General features: G+C 40.2%; 1 protein-coding gene across 13 annotated transcripts in view; it reads left to right on the top strand.

Moving 5' to 3' along the window:
- The window catches only part of SYNE1 (spectrin repeat containing nuclear envelope protein 1), a 494,970-nt gene that overhangs the window by 7,956 nt on the left and 460,726 nt on the right, over nucleotides 1-26,288 (top strand). For all 13 annotated transcript variants that reach the window (XM_040238711.1, XM_040238710.1, XM_040238708.1 and 10 more), the window contains exon 2: nucleotides 2,479-2,770. In XM_040238711.1, coding sequence (XP_040094645.1) covers nucleotides 2,704-2,770 — 67 coding nt within the window. In that variant the 5' untranslated portion in view covers nucleotides 2,479-2,703. The remainder of the gene's footprint in view (nucleotides 1-2,478; nucleotides 2,771-26,288) is intronic.

Below are 26,288 nucleotides of genomic sequence, written 5' to 3'. Positions count from 1 at the left end.
GAAGAGCTAGGAGCAGGGTGATCTGTAAGGCAATGGCATGAAGAAATCCCTTTTAATTCTCTAATTCTTGACTGATGGTAGGGGCCTTGTCTTAATCATCTGTGAAATCCAGTGCTGAGCAGGGTCTGGCATGGGGTAGCTAAATTAAAATGAATTTCTTCCCTCATTTCTACCTAGTATATCTGTAGCTAGCTAGCTAGACTTCAGAAAGTTATAATCTTGTATTTGGAGAACCTTAATTTGTAACATTTAGGAAAGTCATTTGTAAGATCCTTCAGGCATTGCTCACTGTCCATCAGTCTTCAAATTAAGGTAGCTTTGGTATGTGGGCTGGTGGAATGCTTTTCCCTAGGACATGGAGGCTACTAATGGGCACACAGCTTCAGCAGGACTAAGATCTTGATGGATGAGGGCTGGCTGGTAGTAATTATTTCTTCTCTAAGAATCCCTGGGGGAGCTGCCCACACGCAGGTACCTCTCTAGCTCAGAAGCTGCCAAATATTGGGTCCTACTTCCAGTATCTTTGCAAGTAGCCAAGAGAAATCCGTCTTTACCTTCTTACGAGGTAACACTGTTCACTGCATCACAGCCCCCTAACTTGTTAAGTGGCCAGTACACCCTTTCTGGCCCCAAAAATGTGCAAGGTAGCGGCAGGGTAGAGTGTTTTATATCCTTTTTAAGGTGGTAGTCTAAAAACGATGCTCTCAGCTTATTCAGGTATCAGTATATGCTAGTATTAATGCCATTTAAAAAATCTGTTGTAATCTGTAATGACGCTGTATTACTTAACCAATTCTTCATAAATACTGCAGGTTTTATGACCACACATTCCTGTTATGATGTTTGATTGCCCTCACAGACTCTTCTTATTTCCTTGCTAAAAGTGGACTGTCCCAAACAGAGGAACTGTTTCTTTACAGTTTTGCTTTTGCCCTTCTCCCCTGACTCACCCTGTTTCCTTTCTTCACCTTCATCATCACAGCCCAGAGATGAGTATGATTGTAAAAGTGTTATGTTCACGTCATTTGGCGTCTTGGTTAAATTTCTTTCTCTGTGTACATTTTTCACGCTCCTTTTCTTTCTGTCATTAATTGTCCTATTCATGGAACGACCTCTTCTTCAGTAGACCCTAGGGTTAGGAAGGGAGAAGGAAATGGCAACCCGCTCCAGTATTCTTGCCTGGAAAATCCTGTGGATAGAGGAGCCTGGTGGGCTGCTGTCCATAGGGTTGCACAGAGTCAGACACGATTGAAGTGACTTAGCATGCATGCATGCGTTGCAGAAGGAAATGGCAACCCGCTCCAGTATTCTTGCCTGGAGAATCCCACGGATGGCAGAGCCTGGTGGGCTGCCGTCTCTGGAGTCGCACAGAGTCGGACACGACTGAAGCGGCTTAGCAGCAGCAGCAACAGCAGCAGCAGCAGGGTGAGGAAATCCTTGTTCAAAGTACGTGTCTCAATGTCAAGATTTCATCAACTGGTCTCCTACTTCTTCTTTGCTTTCCCATCTAACATGATGAATTAGACTTGACCAAAGCAGAGAACTCAGGAAGAGGTTAGAAGAAAAATGTCCTCTCTTGCTTAGCCCCCAACCCCACCACGGCCTTGCAGTTTACTTTAGAATCTTTCTATGGGGAGGAAAAAAACAAAATCAAACCCATTTGTCTCCTTAAATGACAGAGTCTCAAACTCAACAGGGAGGCCTGGAGTGCTGCAGTTCACGGGGTCACAAAGAATCAGACAGGACTTAGCAATTGAACAGCAAGTTTTATATTTAGCCTGTTTCAGTTCATCACATTTTAGGAGCTAAGATCTGATCTCATGCCTGAAAAGTGTACAGACAAAACAGAGCAAAGTAGGTGTGCAAAGCCGACTAAAACAGCCCAGATAAGAGAACTTGTGAATATTGAGAAATGCTTGGTGTTTTGGGTAAAAGTACTTTTATTTTCATAGATTGGTGAAAAAAAGACTAGTTTAAAAAGAAAACATGGACAAACGTGAACACTTGTCCTTTTAGCAGCCAAAACATATTGTGTATGTTTCAAGTGTTTGTTTATTTTATCAAGCATCATGGGAATTTCTCACATTTGGCCTGTGCGATGCTGTGCTCAGTATGGTCCAGCTCTTTGAGACCCCATGGACTGTAGCCTGCCAGACTCCTCTGTCTGTGGAATTTTCCTGGCAAGAATATTGGAGTGGCTTGCCACTTCCTACTCCAGGGGATCGTCCCAACTCAGGGATTGAACCTGCGCCTCTTTTATCTCCTGCATTGGCAAGATTCTTTAGCTCTGAGCCACCTGGGAAGCCCTCATATTTGCCTACCACTTTATAGACTTTTAAGTATTTTTACATTAGTTATTTCACTTGGTAATGAATCATCTCTTCAAATTAAATAAGCGTAGCTCTACTTTTTGCACTTGGGTGACCTATATTGATTTTTTTGAAAAATATTGAACCTTTTTTTCTATTTGGTTTCCAGAATCCTGAGTTCATCCTGAGAAGACAGTCTTAAAGCAAGAGAAGAAAAAGAAGTGGTTGGATCTCTGGGAGAGTTCCTCCCGGACTGCTGTGAGTGCCTGGGACTCGGCAATCGTCTGTCACTTGAAAGAACTAGAGAACTTCAAGTATGTTTTCTGGAGTGGTCTAGGGACACACCCCGCTGGATACAGAGTCTCTCGTGGTGGTTCCACCCTCCGGGGCAGCCATGGCCTCTTCCAGGGCAGCCTCGCGGGCCCCTCGGGACATTGCCAACGTGATGCAGAGGCTGCAAGGTAAACAAGGCTTCGAGGGTTTTTTGTTTTATTTTGTTAGAGGCTCTAAATTTGCGATACTGACTCATCTCAGATTCTTTCCAAATTTGCTTGCCTTTTTATTCAATTTTATGAAACTACAGCAAGGGAATAACAATGATGGCCTTTGTCCTAGTGTTTTCAAACTAGTATCCACGCTATTTTAAGATGCCGTCTTCTTTAAGTTGAAAAAAAGACAAAGCTCCTGTTTTGGTTTTGTGTCTGGGTGAGCGTGACCGTAATGGCTCTTAGTCCAGTGTCCATATGGGAATTCCGAGTTATTGGCAACCTATCCTTCAATAAGAGATGAAGACGCAGCGCCATGAGAAGGCCCTGATATGGATATCATGACAGTGGTGAACAATTAACTGTGTGCTGTAGTCAGCTGGTTCACTTATCCCAGGGAGAAAGCTCTTAGATATTTAGAAAGTCTGTAAGTAAGAGACAAAGAGATCCAGAGGGGTCGTGTGATGTGATGAGGTTAATGACTAGTAGCCTGGATGGACTGGAACCACGTCCCTTACCTGTGTTCCTTCTCGGACAGCAAACTGTTTTATAGAAGAGAGTTAGCAGTGAAATGTTATGGCAGCTGATAGATGAATTTCTAATTCTGAATTTTCTTTAATATGCGTATTCCTGGAATCATAACAAAAACCATGTGCACATATATAAACATATTGCTTCTTTGTCACAGTCATCACTTCTCTCAGGCTTCCTGTGGCTATTTTCAGAATATAAAGATATCCATACTTAGCACGGTTTTGCTCTAATCTTTGTCAAGAGAGCTTGAACATAATGCAGTAGCTTGGCTTTTAGATTTTCTCGTGTCTCCAGCCAGTGAGCATGTGGTTTGGCACCACAGCCATCACATTAAGTGGGAAAGCCCGACTTTCCTTGCTTATAATGCATTTAATGTGCACTGTGGTCATTTCCAGTTGGGCACTTTTGACTTTCAAATACAGACCGGACTACTACATCTGGGTGTTCATGACCTGGTACACGCTTCCAGTTATAGAAAATCAGGTGATCAGTGGAGCTGAATGTTCTCCTCGCCTGCACAGAGACCAGCAATCTGGCTGAAGCAGTCAGATGCAGTTGTGTGACCCCCAGCCGCATTTGTCTGCCTGGGCTGATTTGTGATGCGCCAGTGCAAGTGGTACTTGTTTCACATTGACTATGGAAAAATCCCACTTGTCCTGCTGGAAAGAACCTCGTTGGATGAAAGACTGATCATTGCTTAGTGTGTGCAGAAACCTCCTCCACAGGCTGAAAAAACCTCCGATTGGGTCTGTCCAGTGCCTAGGATCTGCAGTTTAAGTTGTGTATCTTTTCTTGGGCGGATGGAACACTGAACTTGGAGTTCCTGTCCACTGTCTATGTCTGCCTGGGTGCAAAGGACTGAACCATTTTGTGCCTCAGTAACCTCAGCTTCAAAATGATGGATTGATAAGCAGAAGTGTGAGGAAGATAATTAGGTAATAAAGCAGATTATCCTTTGATTAAATGTGAAATTTCTCTGGATAAGATACATATTGACAACAATGGAAAGTTGTAGACAGTAAATTTCAAAACACTTAATTCAGAATCAGATTATGGTCCTATGAACACGCTACTCTTTATACTTACTTTGGTTTGAATGAAAATTCTTTTATTAAGGTAGTGGTTGGGGATGAGAGGAGAGAAAAATACATACCTCAGTGTTTTATGTTGTTTACTTTTTGTAGTACAGCAACAAGAATGAACTTGGAGGGCATTATGCTAAGTGAAACAAATCACACAGAGGAAGACAAATGCTATAGGATATTACTTATATGTGGGATCTAACAAAACTGCAACAGACTATGAGTATGACAAAAAAGAAGCAGACTGACAGATATAGTGAGCAAACTAGTGGTTACCAGTGGGAAGAGGGCAGAGGGGAGGGGCAGTATAGGGCTAGGAGAGTAAAAGGTACAAACTACTAGGTATAAAATAAGTAATCTACAAGGATGTATTGTAGCCAGTGTTTTATGATAGCTCTCAATGGAGTCGACAGTGGCCTGCCACTGGGGTCAGGGGCATGGCAGCAGTGGTCTTGGGAGGCGTGGTGTGTTGGCATAAGTCCTCTTGAAGGAGAACACCATCAGCCCTACCATAGAGTCTGCAGGGATTTCCCTGGTAGCTCACACGGTAAAGTGTCTGCCTGCAATGCAGGAGACCTGGGTTCAATGGCTGGGTGGGGAAGATCCCCTGGAGAAGGAAATGGCAACCCACTCCAGTATTCTTGCCTGGAGAATTCCATGGACAGAGGAGCTTGGTGGGCTACAGTCCAAGGGATCACAAAGAGTCGGACACGACTGAGCGACTTCACTTTAGAGTCTGCAGACTCCAGGGCTGGACTGCCTCATGCCAAACTACAGGGAGGGAGCACAGCCCCACTCAGTAGCAGAAAATTGGATTTACGGAGCATGGCCTTGCCCACCAGAGCAAGACCCAGTTTTCCCCACAGCCAGTCCTTCCCATCAGGAAGATGGAGTATTACCTTTAAAATTGTGAGTCACTATATTACATACGTATAATATATAATATTGTATAGTGACTGTGCTTCAGTAAAAATATTTAATTAAGGTAATGTTTAGGGGTGAGAGGAGAGAGAAGGGTACTGATGCCTCAGTGTTTTGTTTGTTCTTGTGGGTGGGGACATAAGTGGTTTTTCTTGAGAGGTGAGTGAAGTGTGGGAAAGTCCTGGAGCCCCACCCTCACCCCACCTCAGGCCTGTGATGATAAATGTCCTAATTCACATCTATGAGTGTAGGGACCCCCCACTTGCAAAAGGTGGACTGTTTTTCCCTTGCTTAGCCCTCTCAAGATCGTTGTCAAGCTCAGTGAGATAATAGACAAAAAGTGCTTTTAAAACTGTGAACACTGTCATATGACGAACTGTCCCAGTAGTCACGGAAGAAAATTGGATGAGAAGATGTGAGCCTAACGGTTTGTCACACATTGGGCTCATCATGCAAATCTGGGGAGGAATGTTAACTTTTTAATATATTCTGTACGTATAAAGCTAGTCATTTTATTACATAAATTACATTTTTTCTTTGTAGTATAAGAGTTATAACATGTCTTAAGGGTACTTGACACATTTAGAACAGTAAATCTTACAATTCAGGAGAGAAAATTCCTTTGCACTAGGTATCATTAACTCTTAGCATCAAGTACTTCATAAAATAGGTTAATTGGCAACAGTGAAATGTAAGGTCTGCTCAGCTACAAGATGCTACCCATCTAACCTGCATTAGTGGAAGCCAAATGGGAGCGGTGGAAGGAAAGTTGATCAGGAGGACTTCTCTGCTAACCTCCTGATCTCCTGGGTTAATTCTGCTGATTCAGCCAGAGAGGTTTCCTCCTCAGCTTAGCTCTCACTATTTCCTACTGTTGCTCTGAGCCCAGAGAAGAGTCAGCCTCCTCTGATGGAGGAGACCCGTCTTCTGCCAAGGGTACTGAGTAACTGTTCTTGCCTGTTAGGATCTCCAAACCAATGACCAAGATCCTGATAAACGAGGGGCCACCATTATTGCCCAGATAATTAAGACAAATGAGTGAAATTTCTTTGAGGAAAAGTAAATTTCTATTGGGCTTCCCTGGTGTCTCAGATGGTAAAGCATCTGCCTGCAGTGTGGGAGGCCTGGGTTCAATCCCTGGGTTAGGAAGATCCCCTGGAGAAGAGAATGGCTACCCACTTCAATATTCTTGCCTGGAGGATCCCATGGGCAGAAGAACCTGGCGGGCTGCAATTCATGGGATTGCAAAGAGTGAGACACGACTCTTCTATTATATACTCTTTTATTTCTATTAACTTAAATAGAATCAGAGTTACTATTAATATTTTCAAAGTTCAGTTCCATAAGAACATTCTTCTAGAATCCTCATTACTTTGCTTGGATAGATAATCCACATAACTAAGGTGTTTTTTTCCCCCCTCTCGTGTTTTATTGTCATATCAGCTCCATAAATAACTAATAAAAAGTATGGAGATCTGAATAATGACAGCTTGGCTTTTCTCTCTTACTTATTTAGTTTACATTCATAATTGTTGTCTGTTTTTTTTTTTTTTTGTCTTAGTTTTTGTTTCCAGTGCTAGGAAATTAAAGTGCGTGCACAGATTGTGACAAAAATTAGCTCCTACTGTAGCAGTTCAATATTTCACCTTTGCCAATATTTGTGCTTGTTTGGGCTTAATGTTTTAGGCTGGGATCCTGAATTATGGATAAGCAGACAGACTGCAATGCAGAGTTTCATTTGCTGTTAAGAAAAATGAGTGTTTCTGTAACTTTCATCAATTTAAATATAAGCATTTTAATATTTAAATAAAAGAAAATAGTAGACACTGGCATAGTACAGGGCATTAAATTTTAATTGCGCATAATATGTACATACATTTTCTGCTCTTGAAAGACTTACTGTTGTTGTTTAGTTGCTAAGTCATGCCTGACTCTGCAGTCCCATGGACTGTGGCATGCCAGGCTCCTCTGTCCATGGGATTTCCCAGGCAAGAATACTGGAGTGGGTTGCCATTTCTTTCTCCAGGGGATCTTCCTGACCCAGGGGTTGAACCCATGTCTCCTGCATTGGCAGGAGGATTCTTTACCACTGAACCACCCGGGAAGCCTAAAGGCTTACCAACGGAATCTGTTTAACAGGTGGCTCATGGAGTCACTTTAGTTTATGCTGGTGGTTTAGTTGCTAAGTCGTTTCTGACTCTTGCTGTAGCCTGCCAGGCTCCTCTGTCCATTGGATTCCCCAGGCAAGAATACTGGAGTGGGTTGCCATTTCCTTCTCCAGAGGGTCTTCCCAACCCAGAAATCAAACCCGGGTCTCCTACATTGCAGGCAGATTCTTTATCAACTGAGGTACAAGGGAAGCCCGATCTTCCCAACCCAGGGATTGAACCTGCATCTCTTACATCTCTTGCATTGGCTGGTGGGTTCTTTACCACTAGTGCCACCTGGGAAGCTACTTTAGTTTATAATCATATCTGAAAAAGTAAATGTTGAACTGTTCAGATCATAAATTTCTTTAAGATAGTGACAAGAGGTTAAAGCTTTTGTCATTTTTTCTGGGGCTTCTGCATAATGTTTGCTTTAAAAGGGTTTGTTGACTGACTTTTATCAATTACATTGTTTTCATTTGAAGATCATCTAGAAAGATTTTTACATAAAGTATCAGTGTTGATTATTTCAAGGCAGGGTAGCATTCATGCAGCTTGGTAGAGCAAGAGGTAAATGCCAGAGAAGACCAGACGGGCCTGCTAGGGTGTCACACGGAGATCAATTAAATAAAAAGAAGGATTCTTGATTGTAAGGTTAAACTTTGATTTTTTTTTTTTTCCGGCTATGCTGGGTCTTTTTTGCCGTGAGGGCTTTTCTCTAGTTTTGGAGAATGGGCGCTGCTCTCTGGCTGTAGTGCACAGGCTTCTCACAGCTGGGCCTTCTCTTGCTGTAGAGCACGGGCTCTAGGGTGCGCAGGCTTCAGTAGCCGCTGCCCATGGACTCCGTCGTTGCACTTCCTGGGATCTGTCACAGGCTCAGTGGTTGTGGTGCACAGGCTTATCAGGTGCTCCATGAAATGTGGGATCTTCCCAGACCAGAGATCAAACCTCAAACCCGTGTCTCCTGTGTCGGCAGGTGGACTCCACCGCTGAGCCACAGGGAAGACCCTAAGCTTTGATGTTTAAACATTGTGAATAAATTCAAAGAGAAATGAGAAAGGGGGTAAACACTTACTCTTGGAGATGTAGCTCTGAAATTTGCTAACTGTTCAAAAAACATAATCATGACCTTCCCCTAAAATTGTTTTTAGGACCAATGTTAAACTTTTTTGGCTACCTATAGTATTTCCCACAGATACTGTTTTGTGTTCATTTTACTTTTAAAAATAAGACCTCAGACTGAAAAAAGAAAAAGATGAGTGAAAAGTAGAATAACCGATTTTCTTTTGACTTAACATTAAACATCGCGTAGAGTGTAAAAGTTTGTCATCTTGTAACGATTCTGATTTTTTATAGTGCCTTGAAGATTAAGTTTTATGCTTTGTTACTCTGACTTAATGACTCTTCTTATTAAAGTACAAAGTAGTATCAAAGATCCATTTATCACATCTAGGTTGAACTTCTCCTTTTAATTTTATCTTTTTCTTCCTATAATGGATATTATATGGTAGCATCTCAAATTTAAATATAACACAAAGCTTGACACAAAACAGTGATACATTGGAATATATTAGTTCAATAACTATTTGATGAATGAATAGATAAGTCATGATCTCTAAATTAAAGAACTGAAGATGAAATTAGTCAAAACATATGTTAAAACAAAGGAAGAAACCATTAAAATTGGATCCTACTTTATTTGCCTTCTTTTAAAAAATCTTTTTCTGAGTTTTAATCAGAATTGGGTTTTGACCATAAAATCATTTTTAGGACACATGTCCAGCCTGAGTGGGTGACTATATTGACCCCTCAGATATGTGCATGGCTTTTGTAACTATAGTGCTTTAAACACATTTCTCCTTCCTAAAGGTATATTACACCCTATTACTTTTAAATGTATCAAAGTGTTTACATCTGAATAATGCCCTGTCCTGCAAGCCTTTCCTTTTGCAGAGCCTTTTTATCCACTATGTATTATGGAGAATGTGCCTGGGGCCTTCAAGATTTTTAAAGGCCTGTAAAAATATTGACTCTCAAATAGAAAAAGTAAACTGCTAAATCAAAATTAACAAGGGTTTCAGTTCAATTCAGTTCAGTTGCTCAGTCGTGTCCAACTCTTTGCGACCCCATGAAGCACAGCATGCCAGGCCTCCCTGTCCATCACCAACTCCTGGAATTTACCCAAACTCAAGTGCATCGAGTTGGTGATACCATCCAGCCATCTCATCCTCTGTCATCCCCTTCTCCTCCTGCCCCTAATCCCTCCCAGTATCAGGGTCTTTTCCAATGAGTCAGTTCTTTGCATGAGGTGGCCAAAGTATTGGAGTTTCAGCTTCAGCATCAGTCCTTCCAATGAACACCCAGGACTGATCTCCTTTAGGATGGACTGGTTGGATTTCCTTGCAGTCCAAAGGACTCACAAGAGTCTTCTTCAGCACCACAGTTCAAAAGCATCAATTCTTCGGTGCTCAGCTTTCTTCACAGTCCAACTCTCACATCCATACATGACCCCTGGAAATGCTAAAATTATGTGAACTAGTCAAATGTAAATCCAGCCAATTCAACAATTATTTATGTATAAAGTGTATTTGACATGGGTTATGGGTGTACTTTCTTGCTATTGATACAGTGTGTGGCAGGCCTTTAAACATAAGGGTTTCTAAGGCTTACCAATAAAACATAAAATATTCCTACACTTTGCCTCCAAATTAATTCTCATTAATATACTACTAATTTTGTTACATTCATGATGAAATTCTGTGTAGACTCTTGGTCTCCCTATCAAATCCCAACCTCCTGGCTTGGCATCCTATTCTAATTCCATCTTAACTGTCTAGCATCTGTCTCCTCTGAAGCCCCTACCTAGCCCCAGATGTCTGTCAAATGACACTAGCAGTGCTCTCAAGATGTATGACTTTTCTGTCTCCAGCTGGGACAGTGCTGGGAAAGACTACACCGAAAACTCCACTTGTCTTCAAGGCCCAATCTAGATACAGTGTCTGCAATGAAGACCTTACTGCCAATACAATCCAAAACTCTCTCCCCTCTTTCTGAATACATTGTTGCTCTCTTCTGTCCATTGTTTGGAACTGCTTTGCATTATGGCATGTGTAGTGTCTAATCCACCCACTCAGAGGATAAATACCTTGAAGGCAGAAATTAGGTCAAATCCATGACAGTGCCCTATACGTTGATTAGCACAGTGCACGTCATAATATGGATGCTTCATAAGTATTGTTTGAGAGCATATAATATGAATACTTAACATCATACTGATTTTCAGTAGTGGAAGCAGGGAGACCTGGAGCGTCAACTCTGGTAAGTCAGAAGAGATAAGAATGGTTTCAACTAGATATTAAACAGTGGATAGAGAAGTGGTGAAAATGTAGATATAGTTTGGAAGTAAAGCCGAAAGATTTTGCTGATGGATTGGAGGTAGTCTGTGAGAGAGAAGAGTGCAGGGTAGCCCCTTTGTTTTTCATTTGGAAATGAGGAAAGGCATAAGACTGTTGGGAACAAGGCTGAGAAAGAAAATCAAGAAAGTCACATGTAGTGTCTAATCCACCCACTCAGAGTTTAAACCACCTTGAAGGCAGAAGTTAGGTCAAATTCATGCCAGTGAATCAATCTAAAATAAAACATTTTAGATGGCTGGTGGACATTCAGGACAGTAATTGAGTGTCTATGACTGTAGAGATCAAAAGAGAAGACACAGCTGGGAAAAAAAAATTTGGAAATCATAAGCACCCATAGTTTTTAAAGCTGTGAGATGGGCTGATACCACCCAGGGAGCAAGAACAGATAGAAAAGAGGTTAGAGAAATAGAACATCCAGCATTGGGGGTTGAGGAAAGCCCCACATGTGAGACTGAGAGCTGCAGCCTACGTGATCAGAAGGAAGAAGACAGAAGCCGAAAGGAGAGAGTTCAAGGAGGGAGTGATCAACCGTGTTCTCACCATTAAAGTTCTCAGCATGTGCAGGATTCATTGTTTATAGAATATAAAAAGATTGTGTGTTTTTTATACATAAATATCAAGCCCAAGTTGGTGCAAGGACATATGCATATAGTTTCAAAATCTGTTCTGGAGGAATAAGAGAATGGTCCTGTGTGTTGCCCATAGACAGTTACAAGGTTCTTGGAAGTTCATTGCTGCTGCTGCTGCTGCTGCTGCTGCTAAGTTGCTTCAGTCGTGTCTGACTCTTTGCGATCCCATAAATAGCAGCCTACCAGGCTCTGCCATCCCTGGGATTCTCCAGGCAAGAACACTGGAGTGGGTTGCCATTTCCTTCTCCAATGCATGAAAGTGAAAAGTGAAAGTGAAGTCGGGATACGAGCAATTCCTTAAGTATTAATGAAATCTAATTTTGTATTGATGTTGAGTCCAATTAAAATTGCATCCTAAGGATAAAATAGCTCTCACTCAGACTCTAATCAGCTCTCCATTCTCGTGGAGTTGGCGGCCCTGCTGTGAACTGAAGGATTGTCCTTGTGAGAATGGTGCACCCACTGATGCCGTTTTGGACGCCTGTATGTATGTCTCAGCACGCCTCCTCCACTCATAATCTCTACTTGCCTCCCTTGGCATTATCTTTCTAGATTCATTCCACATAACAAAACCAATAGCATTCCCCTCATGTTTTGGAGAAAGTCTTTATGGAGTCGGTGTCATCTCTTTTCATTGCTTTGGTCATGGTTGAGTTAGCTCCTGTAGGACTTAATGAAAATATGATTTTAGGGGTGTTTGCATTATTTGAAACACTGTGATGGTTCTGGGATTTTCCACCAAGACTGAGGTGGTAGGTTGTTGTTATTTAGTTGCTAAGTCTTGCGTCTTGCCCCTCTTCCCCAAGGCAAAGGCAATGAGAACTTGCATAGCTATTTCATTCAGTAGTGGTCTGTTGATCACTAAGTTGTGTCTAACTCTTTGCGACTCCGTGGACTGTAGCTCACCAGGCTCCTCTGTCCATGGGATTTTCCAGGCAAGAATACTGGAGTGGGTTGCCATTTCCTTCTCCAGGGGATCTTTCTGACTCAGGGATTGAACCCTTGTCTCCTGCTTGGCAGGTGACTTATTTACCACTGAGCCACTTGGGAAGCCCTTCCCCCAAATGCTGTAACTGAGTTTGGGAAACTCATGTTTGCATTTAGGGGAATTCTTTGAGTCACTGTGCTGGTAGCTATTTAACCCGCCTGTGTTGAGTCAGACCTGGGGTCGTGTGTTGTCCTCTGTAAGAAAAGTTCAGGTGTCCTTGAACTGAAGACTTTTATGAATGTATAGTTTAGGTAATGCTGCTGTTGCTGCTAAGTCGCTTCAGTCGTGTCCGACTCTATGCGACCCTAAATACGGCCATTTCCTTCTCCAATGCATGAAAGTGAAAAGTGAAAGTGAAGTCGCTCCGATGTGTCTGACTCTTCGCGACCCCATGGACTGCAGCCCACCAGGCTCCTCCGTCCATGGGATTTTCCAGGCAAGAGTACTGGAGTGGGAATGCTAGACTTTAAATGTCATGTGATAAGTTCCTCGTATATCCTAAGAGCCTTACAAAAATAATTCACACACCCTAGGTTATTATTTTTCTCTTATATTTTCCTTCTAATTGGAGCTAATGAGAAATGTTGACACTTTTTTTTTATGTTATTCACTCCTAAATACATAGTTCCTCATCTTTGCATGGCATTTTGTAATTTAATTAAGCAACTGTTAATCATAGGATTCAGTTAATCAAGCATTCATTTAGTTTAGAAGTTATCATGTAAGGATCTATGCAGTTTTTCCCTGATTCTAAGGAAAGGCAAATAGTAATTTTCTGTTTGTCTTACTCAAATCAATAAATGTAAGTAACAGGGAAATGAAGGAATTGACATCTGCCTCAAGCAGGGTCAAAGACAAATGTTTTATGTAACGTTTTTAATTCCTTGGATGTAATGAAGTCTGCTTTAGTATTTTTTAAATGGTTTCTATGGTAACCTGTGTTCTTTTTCCCCCCATTGTTTGTAATGACCTCTTGGAGTAAAAACAAACAACTTCCTTCCTCTACTGATATTAATCTTTCATGTTTAGTAAACATTGGTCTCCACCCATGTTTTTAAAAAATTGCTTACCTTCAACTATACAGTTGTTCTCCATTCTTTTGCTTCCTTTCTCCTCACATGTGTCACCAACATTGTTCACATGACATTTTGAATCTCTTTTATCTGTTTATTCTTTATTATACTGATGACTTGTTTTCAGGACTTATCTTGTGAGTTTTTTGTTGTTGTTGTACTGATGTTATTATTTTATGAGCCGTGGTGTTCATGTTGCCAAGAATTACACTAATTACATACTCATGGTCAGATTTTCATCTTCTTTACTTCTTTGAGAGTTCTCAAAAATTATCTCATTTTATCCCCTTGTGGTTGATATGAGCATTCATTGCTCTAGTAGTGAACAGAAAAATATAGAATTCTTACCCAGAAATCTGGGAGCTAAACTCCACTGTACCCTAGATATTTTGATGAGAGAGATCATTCAAAGTACAACTCCAAGTGGGTCTTTTGCCCTGTTTAAAAGCCTACAGTGACTTTGGACTTCCCTGGTGGTCCAGTGCTTAAGACTTTGTTTTCCACTGCAGGGGGTGTGAGTTTGATCCTTGGTTAGGGAGCAAAGATTCCACATGCCTCTGGGGCCAAAAAACCAGAACATAAAACAGCAGAGGCAATGTTATAACAAATTCAATAACGACTTAAAGAAATACTTGGTTAAAAAATACAGATAAAAGCCTATAATTTATTATTCAGAATGGATCTTCATGTGTCTCTTTTTCACTTCTCTTTATTTCTAATCACTCTCCATTGATGATGTCGTTTCCATCACCATGAACTACTTCTGTCTCCTCATATAACTTCCATCTCACTTCCATGTCTTTGCATGTTCTCTTTCTCTGTCTCTCTCTCCCCTTTTTCTTTGTTGATTACCTAGACTCTGCTCAGGCTCCACGATTCAGCTCACACACTGTCTCCTCTGTGACACCTCTTCCAGTATCACCAGCCAAAGTGAAAGGACTTCTCCTTTTCCTCTGCTTTCAATATGTTTCTGTTAAATTATCGATTATATCAGGCTGTCATGGTTTGTTTCTTTCTCTCTGTGTCCCATTAGAATATTCCTGAGAGTAGGGATCTTGTCTTAATCAATTTTGGATCTCCAGCACTGACCATAAAACTTGACGTGTAGTAAATCCTCAGTTGTTCATGCCTGCATTTAACAAATATTTTTTGAGCATCTGCTCTGTCCATGTCCTCTGACAACAGATGTGAATATGATAACATGGGGATCCTATCTTCATGGGGCTGGAGTCTACTGGAGTGACATGATAATTAACAAGGAATTTATAAACTGGGTGATAGATATGATAGGTGAGTATATGTTTGATAAAATAATGAATGACTAAATTAAATTTCCACAAAATGCTCAGATGTAATTAAGTACATTGACCAGACTAACAGACCATTTAACGGTCTGAATTATTTTCATGTAATCTTTTGCTCTGCATTTTGACAACACCTTATTCTTGCAAGCTCAGGTCCTTAGTTTTATAGAACTGGTGTGGTTGTTTCGAGAAGGGACTTAGCATTTATAATTCGATGTACTTATTCTACAGATGAAATAACAAAGTTGTTAAGCATGGAAGGGGTAAGCTAAGGTCATAAGTAGATATTTGAGCAACTCCAGTCTGTGAGAAAATTGAGGCATAACCTGCTTTTCATGCGTTAGTGCATATTCCTTCAAGATTATTCTTTTGCATAGTTGCTAATGATCACTGTATCCTTATGGATAGGAGACAAGACTGGCTACTTAATTTTTGGTTTTGTTTTGGTCTATTATAAATAAAAATGTGGGACTCTCATTCAACAGTTATTAAAAATAGTTAATATGCTGCTGCTAAGTCACTTCAGTTGTGTCCGACTCTGTGCGACCCCATAGACAGCAGCCCACCAGGCTCCCCGGTCCCTGGGATTCCCCAGGCAAGAACACTGGAGTGGGTTGCCATTTCCTTCTCCAATGCATGAAAGTGAAAAGTGAAAGTGAAGTCGCTCAGTCGAGACCGACCCTCAGCGACCCCGTGGACTTCAGCCTTCCAGGCTCCTCCATCCATGGGATTTTCCAGGCAAGAGTACTGGAGTGGGGTGCCATTGCCTTCTCTGCAGCAGAGATTTAAGCCATGTGTGAGGCTGTCTGAGTGCAGGACCCCAGAGAGTACTCAGTCACACTCCCACAAGGCCAGAACTGGTGACCGGACTTGGGACCCTAGGGATATTAGGGCCATTGCAAAGTAAAATTAAAAGGTGGAAGAGGGTCAAGAGAAGAGGAAGGAAGAAATCAAAGACATCCTTTAGCTATCTCAAAATTGCGTTTGGAACAGCCTATAAAAGGAGGACTCTTTCTCTCATTCTCATCTCAACTCTCCCTTGACCAGAATACAAAGCTAGTCCTTGAGCACGAGAGACAATCAGTCAACTGATCTGTGAATTAAACATACCAGGGTTAAACATCTGTGAGTTAAACATACTTCTCGTCACTTACAATCTTATCTTTCTGGGTTCAAAATAACTTATCAAAAAGATGATTTGTGACCACTTAGTGAATTGATGCTTGCTGGTATATTTCCTCAAAAGGAAAGATTGTTTTGGTTATTAATTATTTTAATAGCCAGTTTTCTACCAGAAACATTTGAGTTGTACCGAATAATCATGATGAGAAACTAGCAATAATTTTCTTATTTCTAGGTATTTTCATGCTAATTATATCCCTTTAATTTCTCTGTTCTACAGTTAGTAGCACTACAGTGAGGTTTGTAAGAAATGGGATATAAGGTGTATAGAAAGATTTGGTGAAAATTTCTTGTCTCTTGACTTCATCTTATTCAGTAAATTTGTGAAAATTCCCTGAAGAGTGCATGGCTCTTGTGTTTACAAGTCAAAAGGTGTGAAAACATGTAGTTTGAAAGCATTGCCAAATTCATAGATCTCATGCAGTGAGAGTCAGATATTCTGAGATAATTTCATGTTCTGATGTTGTGATACTTCTTTATTTTCATAATTGTGGTGGGAAAATACCTATATATAACTAGTGAATTTAATAAATTAATATAAAACATATCTAAATCAGACTGGAGACACATTGTAAACAAATAGCACTCTTTTTTAAAAAATTCTTTTCCATATTCTCTTCCATTATGGTTTATTACAGGATACTGAATATAGTTCCTTGTGATATACAGTAGGACCTTGTCATTTATTCATTCTGTGTATAATAGTTTGCATCTGCTAATCCCAGACTCCCAATCCATCCCTCCCCCACTCCCCTGGGAAACCATGAGTCTGTTCTTTCTATCTGTGAGTCTGTTTCTGTTTCATTAGATGCGTTCATTTGTATCATTGTTTAGATTCCACACATAAGTGATATCATATGGCGCCTGTCTTACTCTTTCTGACTTAGTTCACTTAGAATGATAATCTCTGGGTCCATCCATGTTGCTGCAAATGGCATTGTTTCATTCTTTTTTTACGGCTGAGTTTATTGGATTGTGTATTGATAATCCAGATGATGTTTCCGTTTGAGGAAATGTGTCAGCAAGCTTTGATTCACTACGTGGCCATGAATCAGGTTTTGATAAGCTGTTTTGCACCCAGAAAGATAAGATTGTAAGTGATGGGAAGGCTCCCAGGTCCCCAGTATGTTTAACCCTTAGACCCATTATTTCTCCATTCATCTGTTGATGGACATTTAGGTGGTTCCCATGTTTTGGCTGTTGTAAATAGTGCTGCTATGAATATAGGTGCACATGTATTTTTTTCAAATTGTTTTATCTAGATATATGCCCAGGAATGGGATTGCTGGATCATATGATAGCTCTGTTTTTAGTTTTTTGAGGAACCTCCATTTCCATAGTGGCTACACCAATTTACATTCCCACCAACAGTGTAGGAGGGTTCCTTTATCTCTACACCCTCCTCAGCATTTGTTATTTGTAGACTTTTTAATGATGGCTGTTCTGACCAGTGTGAATTGGTACTTCACTGTAGTTTTAATTTGTATTTCTCTAATAATAGTAATGACGGACATCTTTTCATGTGCCGGTTGGCCATCTATCTGTATGTCTTCTTTGGAGAAATGTCTATTTAGATCTTTTGCCCATTTACATATAGCACTTGTTAAGATTTTCTATTTGGCTTTATAATGTCTATTTTCTATGAAATACATGTGTCTCATCTTTGTGATAAAATGACTCCTTTTCAAAATAATAGCTCACCACCACAATAATCGACAGACAAAAAAAGAATGGTATTTCTGATAAATTTTAAACCTTATATATTTTCTTCTTTTGAAACTTTATACTTTTAAAAAGAATACTTTAATGACAGCGTTCAGTCTTGGTGATACTTTTTTTTTTTTAAATATAATTTATTTTTTTTACTTTACAATTCTGTATTGGTTTTGGCATGCATTGACATGAATCCACCATGGGTGTACATGTGTTCCCAAACATGAACCTCCCTCCCACCCCCCTCCCCACAACATCTCTCTGGGTCATCCCCACGTACCAGCCCCAAGCGTGCCATATCCTGCATTGGACATAGACTGGCAATTCGATTCTTACATGATATTATACATGTTTCAATGTCATTCTCCCAAGTCATCTCACCCTCTCCCTCTCCCACTGAGTCCAAAAGTCCGCTATACCCATCTGTGTCTTTTTTGCTGTCCTGCATACAGGGTCATCATTGCCATCTTTTATATATGTGTTAGTATGCTGTATTGGTGTTTTTCTTTCTGGCTTACTTCACTCTGTATAATAGGCTCCACTTTCATCCATCTCATCAGAACTGATTCGAATGTATTCTTTTTAACGGCTGAGTAATACTCCATTGTGTATATGTACCACAGCTTTCTTATCCATTCATCTGCTGATGGACATCTAGGTTGTTTCCATGTCCTGGCTATTATAAACAGTGCTGTGATGAACATTGGGGTACATGTGTCTCTTTCAATTCTGGTTTCCTCGGTGTGTATGCCCAGCAGTGGGATTGCTGGGTCATAAGGCAGTTCTATTTGCAATTTTTTAAGGAATCTCCACACTGTTCTCCATAGTGGCTGTACTAGTTTGCATTCCCACCAACAGTGTAGGAGGGTTCCTTTCTCTCCACACCCTCTCTAGCCTTTATTGCTTGCAGATTTTTGGATCGCAGACATTCTGACTGGTGTGAAGTGGTACCTCATTGTGGTTTTGATTTGCATTTCTCTAATAATGAGTGATGTTGAGCATCTTTTCATGTGTTTCTTAGCGATCCGTATGTCTTCTTTGGAGAAATGTCTATTTAGTTCTTTGGCCCATTTTTTGATTGGGTCGTTTATTTTTCTGGAATTGAGCTGCAAGAGTTGCTTGTATATTTTTGAGATTAGTTGTTTGTCAGTTGCTTCATTTGCTATTATTTTCTCCCATTCGGAAGACTGTCTTTTCACTTTGCTTATATTTTCCTTTGTTGTGCAGAAGCTTTTAATTTTAATTAGGTCCCATTTGTTTATTTTTGCTTTTATTACCTCAACATAATAAAAGCTATATATGACACACCCACAGCAAACATGATCCTCAATGGTGAAAAATTGAAAGCATTTCCCCTAAAGTCAGGAACAAGACAAGGGTGCCCGCTTTCACCACTACTATTCAACATAGTTCTGGAAGTTTTAGCCACAGCAATCAGAGCAGAAAAAGAAATAAAAGGAATCCAAATTGGAGAAGAAGAAGTAAAACTCTCACTGATTGCAGATGACATGATCCTCTACATAGAAAACCCTAAAGACTCTACCAGAAAATTACTAGAGCTAATTAATGAATATAGTAAAGTTGCAGGATATAAAGTCAACACACAGAAATCCCTTGCATTCCTATAAACTAATAATGAGAAAGTAGAAAAAGAAATTAAGGAAACAATTCCATTCACCATTGCAACAAAAAGAATAAAATACTTAGGAATATATCTACCTAAATAAACTAAAGACCTATATACAGAAAACTATAAAACACTGATGAAAGAAATCAAAGAGGACACTAATAGATGGAGAAATATACCATGCTCATGGATTGGAAGAATCAATATAGTGAAAATGAGTATACTACCCAAAGCAATTTACAAATTCAATGCAATCCCTATCAAGATACCGGCGATATTTTTCACAGAACTAGAACAAATAATTTCAAGATTTGTATGGAAATACAAAAAACCACGAATAGCCAAAGCAATCTTGAGAAAGAAGAATGGAACTGGAGGAATCAACTTGCCTGACTTCAGGCTCTACTACAAAGCCACAGTCATCAAGACAGTATGGTATTGGCACAAAGACAGAAATATAGATCAATGGAACAAAATAGAAAGCCCAGAGATAAATCCACACATATATGGACACCTTATCTTTGACAAAGGAGGCAAAAATATACAATGGAGTAAAGACAATCTCTTTAACAAGTGGTGCTGGGAAAACTGGTCAACCACCTGTAAAAGAATGAACTAGATCACTTTCTAACACCGCACACAAAGATAAACTCAAAATGGATTAAAGATCTAAATGTAAGACCAGAAACTATAAAACTCCTAGAGGAGAACATAGGCAAAACACTCTCCGACATAAATCACAGCAGGATCCTCTATGATCCACCTCCCTGAATTTTGGTGATACTTTTTTGAGTTTAACATGATGATAGCGATAACCACATAAGTATCTATAAATATTTGGAAGATGACCAGTTATATTAAAAATATCACTTTGTTTATTTAACATTGCCTATAAAAAAATCTTCATTTTTAAAGATTTTCTAGGTGACACTCAAGATTGAAAGCTAAGTATCCTGAGAGGGTTATAAAATTTTTGAGGGAAAAATCTTAAAAGATCTTGTCTAACTCTGATTTTTAAAGATAAGTAACTGAGATTCCTAAAGATTAAGTGACTTGTACAAAATCATGCATTTAGTTAAGACAAAATAGGACTTGAACCTTAGATTATCTGTCTCCAGAATTATGAAATTTTATGAATTTTCTTCTCATGATTAAATTATATGACCCATTAATAAGCATTGTCTCTTTAGCTTTGTTCTGAGTTGAAAAGCAAAGTTGATATTTAGTGTGTGTTTAGTTCACATAAAACTATGCACTTTATATTTACCTCTAACTAGAGCACTTTTTACAAATACTTGGTGCTGTTGGGGGCATAACTAATGTCTTTCTCAGCTTTGCAAAATATGGTAAATGTTCACCAAGCATCTGCTGAATGGATGTTACATTAGTTACATTAGTAAATTCGCCTCCTTTTCAGTGAGTCTTTGAAGAGAGACATAGAGTCAGACGGACAGAAAAAGAGGTCTTTAGCTCATCACTTGATTTTAAACTATTGTTTCTATAAGGCTGTTGCAAAAGATTTCTCTGTGGGTACTACTTACTTGAACTAGCAAATATTAACTATGGACTGTAGTTTTGAAAGTAATGTTACTCTCAAGAACGCTTTTTCTTCTGAAAGCTTTGTCATACTAGTTGCTTTGCATTTGTGTGATCTTTTGTTTGTAAAATGCAGTAAAGGATGGCCATTCAGCAGATATTCCATTCCTATAGCAAACATAATTCAGTACTTCCTGTGTTCCAGATCCTGTGTTAAGCATAGAGGATCTTACTGTGAAACTGACATCCGTATCCTGGCCCTTCCAGGATGCAAAGCTAGTGACCTGCTTGGAATCACAACCAGCACGAGTCGCTCTGGACAGGGGGCAGAACACCCCTTGGAGGTGGTTGAGATTCCTCCTGGGCTGATGCCAGCCGTGGCCCCAGGAGTCTCCCTAGCTACTGTGGTTCTTGTGCTCCGCCTTGGGTACTGGTCCTTCCTCATGTTAATTCTCATGCCAGGTTTTGGGAACTAGGCCACAGTCTGACAGAACTGCCAATGAGTGCCCCGTCTTGCCACGTTCCAGATGGAATGTTGGTTTGTGGACAACAAACTGTGGCTTCTTCTCTCCAAGAACTGCCAAGTCACAGACTGGAAGGACGGAGGGATGAAGGATGCTCGCTTCCTTCCCCGCACGAATCCACGGTGCATTTATGCCACAGACTTGTAACATTACTTTAGTCCTCATTATACCAGGGAAAGCTGGCTGTGGTTCCATGTCCAAGACTCATGGGAATAGTAATTGTTAATCATTACTTTCCCGAACTTACAGGGAAGGTATGGACTAGTTGAATGGCATACTCTGCCCATTTTATTGAAAAAACCAAGCATTACTCTAAAGAATGCATATAGTTCCAAGAATGATCTAAAATACTTTTTAAATAAGTAAAAAGCCCCAAGCCTCAGTCATAACTATAAAAATGTCTTTAAACATCTGCATTTAGAAAAGAAAAAAATTGTTCTTATGCTCCAAAGTATAAAGAAAGCCTTTCTACCCATAAAGCTATGTGTGGTTCCAACCTGATATCGGTTTTAATTGGCTTAATTATTGATGCCTAAGAAAGGGAGTTTTACAAGGGATAAGTCAAATCAGCCTTCAGTTCAAACCACTGGATTCACGTGTTGTAATGCAGTTCTTCTTGGCACTATTGCTTCATAACCAGCTACACATTATTGAGGGCTTTTATGTGTTTGTTAAAGATAAATATTTCCCGTTATCTCAAATGGCTTCTATGTGGGTCAAATTATCAATGCCTTTACATTTCAAGAGCAATTAGTGCTTTGAAATAGACAGTGGCTTTTGTTTCTGGTTTGAGAGAGGAAACACGAGTCTATTTTTGAAAAACATCTTCATTGCTGGTTGGCTACTTAATAACTTATCATAGAAAAATGTGATGTCTAGAAAATACAGAGATTTTATCATTACTTTTTTAGCCACATGAGCTGAAAGAAATAAGTCCAAATGGAAAGCTAGGAAGATTGCTGTACTTTAAGCAAAAATATTCTTCATAAACTACAGTGATTGTTTTCAGCATTTTATCAGTGAGATTAAACAAAACAGAAATTAGATAGGCCTATAATATTTTTCCAAAATTTAGATAGCTTAATTTTCTCAGATTATACAAATAATACGTTTATTAAGATTCAACCAGCATAGAAAAATATAAACAACAAAGTGATAGTATCTCCAATATACCCAGGTAGATGAATAGATGCCTGATAGAAGATGACAGCTAGATGTGACCAAGTGTTTTGGTAGGTGTCCTTCTAAATGTTTTTCAGTGCACACACCCTATAAATGATGACAAATGGCTATACGCTATGAATACTCTTTATTCTTTGTAGTTTTTTTTAAATGGGGCAATATATTGTATATTTCTCCGCACATCAATAAGTATAAATCTACACTGACACTGAATAGCTAAATAATATTCCACTTTATTTTTTAATTTAAATTTATTTTTAATGGGAAGATGATTGCTCTACAATATTGTGTTGGATTCTGCCATACATGAACATGCGTCAGCCAGAGGTATGCATGTGTCCCCTCCTTCTTGAACCTCTCTCCTACCTTCCGCCAATATTCCATTTTAGATGTGCGCCATGGCTGGTTTAACTCATCCTCTGTTGGTGCCTCGCTTTTCACTATTATAGGTAAGAATAATAATCCTTTAACATAGGACACTCTTCTTTTCTGTATTGGATTTTACTTTACAAAACATAGACTATACACTTCCCTGGAGGTCCAATGGTTAAAACTCCACGCTTCCAATGCAGGAGACATGGGTTTGATCCCTGGTCGGGGAGCTGAGATCCCGTATACCTGGCAGAATGAAAAAGAAGCATAGACTAAATGTGAGACAGTTTTATGCCTTTTAAGAATCAGTTGTATAATTATTTTAGTGAACAAGTTTTCCAAAGAATAAGATGGTAAAAATCTAATGATCATTATCAGTGACTTAAAGTTTGAATATGCTGCTAAGTCGCTTCAGTTGTGTCCAACTCTGTGCTACCCCATAGACGGCAGCCCACCAGGCTCCCCCGTCCCTGGGATTCTCCAGGCAAGAATACTGGAGTGGGTTGCCATTTCCTTCTCCAATGCATGAAAGTGAAAACTGAAAGTGAAGTTGCTCAGTCGTGTCCGACTCTTAGCAACCCAATGGACTGTAGCCTACCAGGCTCCTCCATCCATGGGATTTGCCAGGCAAGAGTACTGGAGTGGGGTTCCATTGCCTTCTCTGATTCTAAACCTAGGGGTACCCTTTAAAAATCTGAATATAAGTTGGTGTAATACCCAATTACTGTGAAATATTTTCACATGATGTTCCCAAACATTTTTCTTCAGATATAATCAAACTACCTAATCCAGAAGGAGTTTTGCTCTTCTGGTATCCGCATCTAACTTAAATGGGTGCTTCTGAAAGGAGATTTCTGTCAGGAGCTGATGTATCCTTTCCTTTGATCAGACTGATTCCCATGAGATGAAGGTCAGTGCCATCAGTAGCATTTTATTCAAAATAATACAAACGTGTGCAAAACGGCACTACCTGTGTAAGAACACTGAATTTAGTCCTGATATTGCAGAATATAACCTTGAAACTAAGGAAGCAGGGGAAAAAGAAAAAAAAATCTCCAACTGAGGTAGTGGAGTTTTATTTTCCTTTTCCTTAAATCACCCAGACAACTGGCTCAGCTCTCAGTTTTATGCTGTGAGTGGGAAGAAGCAGCTGTGAGAAGTCAGGAAAATGATCAGGGCCGAGATACTACAGTCTTGCCTTGTATTCCTTCCAGGGCTCATTTCACCTGCAGGGCAGTTCCTTTAGTCTGACATACACAGATCCTTGTCCCCGGCTAGCCCCAGCCACTGCTTCATCGTTCTGTCCTGTCTCACAATTGCTCCTGTTTTGTTCTTCAGCTCATGGTTAGTGGCCCTAAAAAGGGCTGCCTCTCTCTCCAAGTTAGTTCTTATGGTAGGACTCATTCAGCCTCTTCCTGGCCTCCCTCACTTCTATATCTATCTCTGAATAGTAGCTACTTAAAACTTGATAGATATTAACCAAAAAAAGGAAGCACCTCTGGATCTGGTTTCAGATGACAAAAATTTGTTTATTTATATTGTTTGTCCCAGAAAGAACTGAAAATAACAGAAGTGCACACAACCACTTGCAATGTGTTTTTAAAGGAGGAGGCAAGTCACTGAGAGCCATGGAAAGTACTAATTAACATTGCCTTCCTTCTTCACTTCACGCAGAGCGTCCAAGTTTTTCTCCTGCTGAGGGTTGAAGGAGTCAGGCTGGTGGAGGAGTGGAGGGTGGAGATGATGCACTGAGTGTCTTATTTCCCGGTTGCTGAGCACCAGACTTTGGCATCAACTGAAGGAACATAATATGAGTGGACAATTGGGGGTCAGGACAACCCAGGACAAAGAACATCTGGATAAACAGAGTGGCTGGGGAACCCTGGGGGTGAATTTACAAAGCCTCTGTAGCCTTTTGCATACACCCTGTGACTGACTGTCAGCATGGAGTCAGTAAGGAATATGTACCCCACCCACCTTCCCGCCAGCCTCACTCTTTGTTTAGATATTCTCAATTGCCCAGTGCTTAGACCTCATCATATGAGCCATTTCTCTCAGTGCTGTTTCATTTCTATCCCTACCGGAACTATTTCTAAATCTAGTGACTTTCGGAGAAGGCAATGGCACCCCAGTACTCTTGCCTGGCAAATCCCATGAACGGAGGAGCCTGGTGGGCTGCGGTCCATGGGGTCACGAAGAGTCGGACAAGACTGAGTGACTCCACTTTCACTTTTCACTTTCATGCATTGGAGAAGGAAATGGCAACCCACTCCAGTATTCTTGCCTGGAGAACCCCAGGGATGAAGGAGCCTGGTGGGCTGCCATCTATGGGGTTGTACAGAGTCGGACACGACTGAAGCGACTTAGCAGCAGCAGCAGCAGTGACTTTCAAACCATTTCAGATCATGACTTGTCATCTTGTCCACAGGGGTTCAGGGTGCCCTCGGCCTGTGGCCTGAAGGTCATGTTATTCTTTAGCTATTCAGCAGAGCCAAATCCTACCAGGATCCTTTGTTCTTTGGGAAAGAAACGCATTTGCTTCCTTAAGCTGTGGTTTCTCATCTGCCTTAGGCTGGTGTCTTCCATCTGCTTCACTTGCTCCTACTATTTGCTTCTCAGTGGCATTGCTTGCTGAAAGTTGACCTTAACCTATTGCTTCTTTTTTGGTTTGTCTCAAATGTATTGATCAGCCCAAGGTTAAGGATGAATGCCCAATTTAGGTGAGCCTGTTTCTTCAATTAAGTTAACCCTGTACCCACCTAGGTCTACTATTGTTCAAGGTTCTGACAACTAGCACTATAAATTCTCTCAACTGTTAGCAGAGGCTTCTCTTCTTCCTATTTTTAAGCATATAACTGCCTGTTGAACTTCTACCAGTATTCCTGCTTTTGGTATAAGTAAGCACTTCCTTACTTGGTGTAAATCATTAGAATATACCCTGTACTCAGTTGAATGAGCGAAGCTTCCTCATGTCAGAATAACAGTGTTTTTCTCATTCTTAGGTTCTCTTCCTTAGATTTGGAAGGTGACCTTCCCCAATTATTTAATTTTAGGTTTGCAACTTGAAGGCAATATAATTACAGTGGAAAGTGAAAGCATAGTTTCCATCAAGAAAAGAAGAAAGTTATTTGTTCCTGCCCTCACTGGACATTTAGTTCTGGATTGAAATCTCATTTTTAGCGTCACCACCTTTAAGTAAGAGCTTTTTAATTTCCTGGTGCATAGATTCATATTCAGACTATCTGAGAACTTCATGATTACATT

This window comes from Oryx dammah, unplaced genomic scaffold, assembly GCF_014754425.2.
Source record: "Oryx dammah isolate SB20612 unplaced genomic scaffold, SCBI_Odam_1.1 HiC_scaffold_4, whole genome shotgun sequence".
In the NCBI taxonomy this organism is placed as follows: domain Eukaryota; kingdom Metazoa; phylum Chordata; class Mammalia; order Artiodactyla; family Bovidae; genus Oryx; species Oryx dammah.
Note: the sequence above shows the minus strand (reverse complement) of the source record. Positions and strands in the feature narration are given on the sequence as shown.